This window comes from Perissodus microlepis, chromosome 20 (assembly GCF_051167445.1).
Source record: "Perissodus microlepis isolate ML-2025 ecotype Zambia chromosome 20, ASM5116744v1, whole genome shotgun sequence".
Taxonomy (NCBI): Eukaryota; Metazoa; Chordata; class Actinopteri; order Cichliformes; family Cichlidae; genus Perissodus; species Perissodus microlepis.
The window spans coordinates 30,178,005-30,186,764 of record NC_140480.1 but is presented as its reverse complement, the minus strand read 5'-3'; the positions used below and the strand labels follow the sequence as shown (position 1 = coordinate 30,186,764).

The 8,760-nt window shown below is 40.8% G+C and overlaps 1 protein-coding gene across 2 annotated transcripts; it reads right to left on the bottom strand.

Annotated features, from left to right (window-relative positions):
- Positions 1 to 1,892: 1,892 nt before the first annotated feature.
- Positions 1,893 to 6,295, bottom strand: zfp64 (zinc finger protein 64 homolog (mouse)). Of its 2 annotated transcripts, XM_084917641.1 has the most exons (6): positions 6,047 to 6,294; positions 5,714 to 5,881; positions 5,493 to 5,636; positions 4,395 to 4,457; positions 4,053 to 4,304; positions 1,893 to 3,947 (listed from the first exon to the last, which is right to left on the bottom strand). In XM_084917641.1, the coding sequence occupies exons 1-6, from the start codon at positions 6,066 to 6,068 to the stop codon at positions 2,530 to 2,532; spliced, it is 2,067 nt and encodes a 688-aa protein (XP_084773767.1). In that variant the 5' UTR covers positions 6,069 to 6,294; the 3' UTR covers positions 1,893 to 2,529. The 2 variants fall into 2 exon arrangements, with proteins under 2 accessions (XP_084773767.1, XP_084773768.1); XM_084917642.1 differs by lacking the exon at positions 4,395 to 4,457 and having other exon boundaries at positions 6,047 to 6,295.
- Positions 6,296 to 8,760: the final 2,465 nt, after the last annotated feature.

The window sequence follows — 8,760 nt, the reverse complement described above, 5'->3', positions numbered from 1 at the left end:
AAAGGCTGGCATCTCAAACACAGGAAGGAAGGAACACAGAAGTGCTATAGAGTATGAAGAGCTTCATTTTAAACTCATCCTACCATTTATCAAAAAAAGAAAAGCAAGCAAAGCTTAAGGATTTGCCAACAGAATGCACTCTAGTTAGCTTTGGAATATGAAAACAAGCTTACAGACCAAATTGGGTATGATTTATACTGTAACCAATTCACTATTTTTCCAAAAAATGTAAACAGAATAAAATAAATAAATATAACATCAACTCTCTTCAAACCTTCTCCCCAAGTAGGGCTCTTAAGACATTGTAACCCATAGAAAAGGCACTTAACCCAGCTATGACGTCACATGTGGAAGAGGAGAAGGGGGAAAGAAAGGGTCTGTCCTCCTCAAGGGTGCTTAGGATTATGGCCTGGAAGTCTGTTAGATAATAGATCAAAGAGATACATCAGAGTGCTTTGTGGTTTTCCCACATAACACTCATCTTCATGCATAATGGAATTTCAGGATTCCCCCCCCCCCCTAGTTCCACCTGAAGAAGAGGTGACACAGAGTGGTTCAAAAAATCTGAGTTTGAGTGCAGGCACTCATAATGCAACCCAAGTGCAGAACTGATGCAGATTTAGTGTTTGCATGCTGCTCTCTTTGTGGTACATTCTTCACTATAAGCTGGCTTTATGTTGCTCAAATCATAGAAGAAACAAAACCTAACTTCAGATTTTCCCTTCTATTTAGGAGCAAAATGAGTATTTTGATCTGTCTTTTAATTTCAAGGTAGAAAATAGAGAAACAGTAGAAAAGGCACAGCAAACAATCTAAAGAGCTTGCTTAAGTTACATAAATACACAAACAAAAACCAAACATGGTAACCACCATCTACGAATAAGATTTTAGTAGTAGTAGTTTCTGTGGCATCTGGTGGTGGCGTCATATTTATTAAAAGTTAGCACTGTTATCCATGGAAGCTTTTTTCTGTCACTGGAAATAATTGAAGTTGAAATTTTAAGTTATCCTAAAACGCATACAATGGGTTATATTTCAAACGATTAGATTTCTACCATGTTTGTTGTTTGAGGACCTGCGTGAACAGAAAATAAGTGTAGCATTTTAATTTGATAGGTCAAATACTGCATTCACACGTAAAACAATTATTAGCAAATGTGGGCTAAAGCTAGCACTCTAACCAATCAGCACACAATTAGCATAGTTTGGATACACCCAAGTCTCTAAAACAATACGCCTAACCCTTTCATAAGGATGTCTCAAATTAGCACCCTAAATTTTCAGTTCAAAACAGAATTCACAAAAAAAGTAACTACGCTTTCTTACCCAGCTAGGCTAGCTGTTTTCCATATCCAGTGTTTATGCTAAGGTAGCTGTCTCCTGCTCCTTTATTGACAGACACAGCAGTCATTTCATATCAAACAATTCTTGGCTAGCACTTTCAAAAAGACAACCTTCAAGTGAGTAGCAGTCGTATCTTACAGAAACACAGTGGTATAAAAAAAAAGTGCAGCATTTCTCAAGAAAATTAGTAATATGGGGATATTATAGAAAAGCCATCCTTCATATATGTTCAGTGTTAAAGCGCACACACTACAGTAATATCCTTACTAGCTAGAGTCCCCTGTCTAAAACATACACCAACTCTCTCAACCTACAGTTGCAAACATGTTTTTTTAAACCATCAAACCACTTCATCTGAGTTTGTGGCCATGCTGAGCGAGAAAATGTAAGAGTCTGCTTCAGCAGAGCCATTAGTGCTCAGAGACCAGAAAGAAATCAATGGTCAAGTGTTTACACAGGAGAATCCTATTCAGGTGCAGCATCCGCTCTGTGCAAATACTAAGTGCTTAAGTCTGAATGTAAAAATAGGAAGAATAATAGAAAGCAGCAAGCAAAAAACTGGCTCTTTATTGAAAAATCTATCGGGAATGCGAGTCGCCTTTTAGAAGCTAAGACCTTGATATGCAGCCTAATGCTTTCTACAATTGACATCTACTTTTTAAGATTCAGAATGAGGGCTTGAAAAAAATATTTATTTTTAACAAAAGCTATACATACAGAACATGTATAATCAATACTACGGGGCAGCAGTACACTTACAGTCTGAATACTCCATAAAGCAGAGCAAGTTTCATTATATACTCTCATCACTCTGCTGCCACCTAATGGACAAACATAAAAAATACATCATACAAATACATTCAGTCACTTTCACATTTTGTTAATTTGCGGTATTATTCTTTTATTTTTTTGTATGATGTTGCTTTAGATTAAACCTGATTTCAATTAAATATGGCTTAATTTAAATTTTTGATGCCTGCAAACATGACACTTGAAAATACAGTGCATGAAACAATGTTAAAATTGATGTTTTATTCTAAAATGTGAAGACTAAACAAACTACACCTCCAAAGCCAACAGTTTTGCTATTTAGTGGTTACCGTTAGATCTACAAGTTACTATCAGCAGAGAAATAGCTTATGCTGCAGTTACTGTCTTTTCACTTTCAGAAACACACAACGCTGTTCACTGTGGGATGCTTTCGAGTGTGTGTGAATTGGAATAGAGTGCATGAGGGGAGAGCTGATCCACCGTGCTCTGCTGAGGCTGAGGAGACACTATAAGTGGAACGCCGTGGATGACCACATTCTGGCTGCCCAGGCTGATGTTTGGCACCAGTAATGCACTTTCCTCACAGGGTAAGGCACTCTCCTCAACCGTCACCGTCTCTGCTGGCTTGGACATGTCCACATCAGGCAGAGGTGCTGTGGTCACCAAAGCAGAGTTTCCTTCCGTAACCACTGTAATCTCTGTGCCACCTTCCTGGATCAAAGCATTGAGCCCCTCCAGTTCAGAGCAGGTGGTGATGAACGTCTGTGTGCTGCTGCTCGAGTCCTGAGCGGTTATGGCCGTTTGCATCAGGGCCTGGTGGAGCGGGTTGCTGGCATCGTTGGTGCTGAGTTGAGTCAGGAGGACAGTCTGGGGTTCAAGAGTGGCTTCTGTGGTTTGGGATGAACCGAGTGGTTGTACAGGCGCCAGCAGGTTGACCTGCTGGATCATGGAGTTAACGACCATGTCCTGGTTTTCTGGGCTAAGCAAGACCATGTTGCTCTTATTCTGGCCATCCCCACCAGTTGAGAGCAAGGGGTTATCCTGGCCTAACGGGTGAGATACAATGATTTTAAGCTGTGTATTACTATAAGGAGGCATTGGGTTGCACGGGATAGGAACTTCGAGCTCAGAGCTGGTTTGTGACATGGTAACGGGAACCAAGTTAACTGCTTCTGCTGGGGTAGAGAGCTGGAGTTGCAACACACTCTGAGTGTCCCGATGCTGCTTTTTGTGGCTCCGCAGGGAGTCCTCCCTCACAAACGAAGCGTCACACGAGTCGCAGCAAAAGGCTCGAGCTGCATCTAGTTTGGCTCGATACCGAGAGCTGACAGGCTTCGGAGAGTCGGTGCCTAAATTTTTGCCTCCACCTCTGCCTCCTTTCCCACCGCTGCCTTTTTCAAGCTTATCCGAGTGACACTTCTTCTTGTGAATGACGAGATTGCTGCGCTGCTTAGAGGCAAAGTTGCAGAAATCACATTTGAAAGGGCGGTCTTCGGAGTGGATCCGCTCGTGGACCTTGAGCGCCCCCTTGCTGGAGCAGGAGTAAGTGCACTTGGAACACTGAATGGGCTGAGTGGGTTGGTGTTCTCTCAAGTGTTGTCGCAGAGCAGTCTTGTTGGCACACTTGAAATCACAGTGCACGCACTGAAAGGAGTTCTCCGTACCATGTTTGATCTGAATGTGCGATTTCAGGTTTCCTTTCATGGCGCAGCAGTACTCACAAAAGTCACATTTGTAAGGCTTTTCGCCGGAGTGAATCCGGATGTGCCTCTTCAGGTCTGAGTTTATTTTGAACTTTGCATCGCATTGTTGGCACTGAAAAGGTGCATCCCCTTAGAAAATAAATACATGAACAAAATAAAGCCAGTTTTAATACCAGTCTCTAAGCTACAACTGTCACACAGCTGCTGACAATTTTGGATTTTTTGGCTACCTACCTGTGTGAGAGCGGAGATGCACGGTAAGTTGGCTGGAGTTGCGGCTGGCGTAAGGACAGATCTGGCATTTGAATGGCCGTTCATCATAGTGGATACGCAGGTGCTTCTTCAGGCTGCTGCTGTCTGCTGCTGCATAGGGACAGTGTTTACATTTGTGTGGCTTCTCACCTGTGTGCGAGCGGCTGTGCATGTTCAGCTTGTCCCGCCGACTGAAGCGTTTGTGGCACAGTTCACATTCAAATGGCTTCTCACCTGGATGGCAGACAGAAAAACAACTGGGGTTAAACCTTACTCTGAAGGGGTTTTGCAACTGAAGAACATATTTTGAAAGCATTAGCGTACCGGTGTGAGTTTTAAGATGTCGCTCCATGTCTTTTTGGCCATACTGTGTCTTGAAAGTGCAACCTGTAGATTGTAAAAAAACCCCAAAACAAACATTTTCTTAAATTGTGTGCAGCCTCTGCATTTGTGAAAAATCCAATCAACACTGTACTAAATAAATACAGTGCTGTGAAAAAGTTCCCGATTTCTTTTTCTTTTTTTGCCTATTTGTCACTCTGTTGATGCTTTGTGCCCATAAATTTGTGGGGGTGCGTTTATAAAACTCTATTATGGTTGTTTTTACTTGTGTCATTTTGTACATTTTAGTTCTTCTTTATTGCCTCTCTTTTCAATTTTTTGCTGATGCACAGCATTTTGTGTCAGCGGTGGCTGTTTTACAGCACTTTCCAAAACTGGAATGGAATTTTGAACCTGCCAATGTGTTTTCTGGATTATTGTCCTGCTGCATAAGCCAAACTGATTTTGTAGTAGAGAGCAGAATTCATGGTTCTTTGAATTATAGCTAGTCATCCAGGTCCTGAAGGAGTAAAGCAGCCCAAGACCATCACAATACCACCATGTTTGACTGTTGATATGATGTTGTTTATGAAATGCTGTGACAGGATGCAAACCTGCCAAAAAGTTAAACTTTTGTCTCGTCAGTCCACAGAATATTTTCCTAAAGTCAATTTTTGCACAGTCTCTTTATTATTGTTGAATAATGATCACTAGCTTTAACTGAGGTAAGTAAGGCTTAGAGTTCCTTAGATGGGTTCTTTTGTGACCTCCTGGATGCTCCATCGATGCACTCTTGGGTGTAATTTTTTTATTTATGGATTACTTTGCTTGATTATCTTTTCACACAGGGCAGCTTTGGATAGCTTTTTTTATTCCAATAAATAATAAATGAAATTAGCATTTAAAAACTGTATTTTGTATATACTTGGGTTTTCTTTGTATTTTACTTAATAAAGTTTGTTTGATGATATGGAACAGGAAAGTGAAGGAGGCAAATACTTTTTACAGCACTGGAAATATTACTGATATGGGGCTCGAGTGGCAGGAAGTGCAGTTCTTCCTGTTAGAGATCTGCGTTCATCAGCAGCAAGAGGCACCAACCTGAGAAACAGCAGCTGTGTCTCTTTGAAGTGAGGGCAGGTTTTAGTTTTTTGGAAGGTGTCTTTGGGGCTTTGGTCATCTTTTTGACACCTCTCACAACACAGGTCTGGTAGGTCTCCTCAAAAATAAACTCAGTGCTGGAGTCTGAAAATAATTTGACAGGCAAAGTCAATTTTTCATTCAAATTATGGACAGCAAAAGCAGAAAGAGGAGTATGTTACCTGTGAGAGTGGATGTGGCAGTAGTGGTTGGGGTGTCAGGTGTGGATAGGAAACATTCATTTTGCTTATGGGCGAGAAAGACCTTATAATTATTGTACTGCTTTTTGCAGGAGCCACAGATGTGGATATCTGGGCTCACCTCCACCACCACAGAATGACCTGCAGCCACTTCGGATGGCAGAGAACACAAAACAGGAAATAATGACTTCATAGGACGTTGCATAATGTACATCTGTGAAAGTGATTACAAGATAGCTACACTAATTTGGAGCTAAATCGTGATATCATAGATTTGTCTTCCAGTTATGAATTTTAGCAACTGTTTTGTTTTACCTTCAGCGGTGTATGCAGCCATTTTCGAGGTGGTTTTGCTGGAGATCAGCTCATTTTTTGTGTCCTCGCTGCGTCCATTGTAGTTTTAAAACATGCCGACTGGGGTCAAAAAGTAGCCAATGAAACATCACTACCTATTTCCAACTGCGAAATCTACCACGGTTTGCATATCAATAGAACTAGCACTTCACTTCTCTGCCGACTCCACGTTTTACGACATTCTGCGTTGGGTTTGCGGCAACCGCACAAGGCTTTGCTGGTGTCGTCATATGCTGCTTTGAGAAACGTGGGAAAATCAAACTACAAAGTCTGATCACCCAAATCAACTTATAAGTGAATAAATAATACTATTAATAAAGCTATCTGACTTAGTGTTTGACTGTCCTATTTAGAATAAACCAATATCTATTTAACACTGTGTTAATTCTTTTGCAAACCGGGATTTTAAAAGCTGAAATTGCGTATTTATGAGCACTTGAACGCAACATCATTGTGTGGTTGGTGCCCCCGGCCCATTCGAGGTCTTCAGGCTCTGCTTTCCAGATGCTAAACAAAACTAAATCTGATTTCAAAATTTAAAATTCTTTAAAAACAGAAAGTATATTATTTAAAGGTTTAACGAGTAGCTGCATTAGTTGACTTGGAGAGGATAGTAGCTATAAGCTTACTTCTTTGTTCCTAGAAAGCCACCAAAACGGTTAGTACTTATTAGAAATGTCACAAAGAGAGGCAACGATGGCTTTTACATGCATGTCGAAACTATTTGTTGGGCCATATAAATGTCAAATTCTAACTTACGTAGGCACGGAAATCAGCAGTTAGCTTTATTGTTTACTCTAGGCAGCAGAATATTGCCTTAACACTTGCTGTGGTGCCTGCAGCGACTTAATAGAGTATTGCTCGTGTGCAAGGTAAGCTTTCAGATGGTAGGCTACTTAAATATACATGCTCTACCATTTTCAAGTAAGGGCAATTTGCTTGGTTGTTGGTGTGAGTGAATGAGAATGCCTCTTTTTTTTATGCCAGAGCAGTTGTGCTAGTGTGAATAAGCCATGAAAGTGACTGACATACAGCTCCATTTTCAGTGGCAGGTCCTTAACTGCCTGATTGCCACTGTGAAGCTCAGGAATTTCCTTACGCTGACTTTCCTGCATGGCAAAGGCATAGGACTGATTCCTTCCCTGCTGAAACAGCAAATCCTTGAGACAGACAGGAGGTACACACACATATTTAAGTACACTAGACACATGAACACACACACTTAGACTTGCAAGGCCTTTCATAGCCTACCCACATGAATGTGACTAGTTGATTATCACCCTATTTGACTTATGATTTCACGTATAATCCATAAATGTTCAGTTAGTGATATGGTAAATGCATTGATGATGTTATTAACAAAGTACTGTTTTCTTAGCAGTTTGAAATTTGATGACACAGCTCAGAAGGAGACATGGAGACATGAAAATTAGCTAATTAAATAAATAATTGCATCTGACTAAAGAGTGTGCAAATTGCATTCACATAAATCCCCCCCTCCCTCGCAAAGTCAGTATACTTAAATGCACATCAAAAGACCACATTTACATGTGACACCCAAATGATTTAGTGGTGGTGTAATAAAAAAAAAAAGACTTATGTCCCTCCCGCCCTTCTCCCAGCAGTGAAGAACTGGCCAAAATGCTCCCTACTTTGATCTAGAACTGTAAATCAGTTTTTTTCACTTTTCACACTCGAAGCTTAGGATTCTTCTTTCTCTCGTGTGATTGAGCAGTTTGGTCACTTCGTTAAGTTCAGAAACACTGCAATAACCGTAGTGAAAATATTCCCAAATAATAATTGTAGTCATTTATTATTTGGGCAGATCGTTTTTCCACTTAATGATTTGAAATATCAGAAAGTAACAAGAAGTGCTCATCACAGTTTTTCCCAGTTTATATGTTTCAGTTTCTGCTCAAAATAATTTAAGATCCAGAGATCTTAAATTTCAGTGATATGAAGAAGAAAAACTTGTAACAAGTTGAAATCAATGAAAATTTGTTGTTTTACATCCCCCCCAAAAACCCAAACCAAAAGAAAAAAAAATCCATAAACTTTGAATTATCTAATTGTTGTCATTGTTTTCACTTGAACTAATCAATCAGTTCACTATTTGATTAATTTCCAATAGCTCCTGGTTGAGCACACTGCATAGTCTTGATTGTGTTTTCCCTAGGCTTCCATCTCTTGTTAGAAAACAATAAAAGCACTTTCAGTTTTTGCATTCAGAAACAAACTATCATTTGGACATCCAGCTGTGCCAGTCCTAATTTGTAGACATGCCCCTTTCCCATTCATTGAGACACCCGTGTATTTGGTGAGTGATGTAATGTCCCTCTTTTCCCCAATGAGACAAGGGCAACAATAGGGGGGAGTGCCTCTGTCACATTATTTTCCCCCACCGAGGCACGCCAGCTGCTTACAGTTGCTTAATGGCTACGAGCTGTCACAAGGCATCACAGCCCACTGCCACACAGGAGCGGCAGATGCTTTAATTGCACAATGACTTGTAGGTTGTCAACAGCAATTATACCAGGCTTCCACCTGAGGGCACCCAAAGAACACCGTCGACTGACTTCACAGACATAAGCCTCAAAAGCCGACTGCTGCACGCAAACCTGATCTCTCTCGCTTGCATCCAGACAAGAGCTGCCGATGGATTCCAAGTCTCCTCT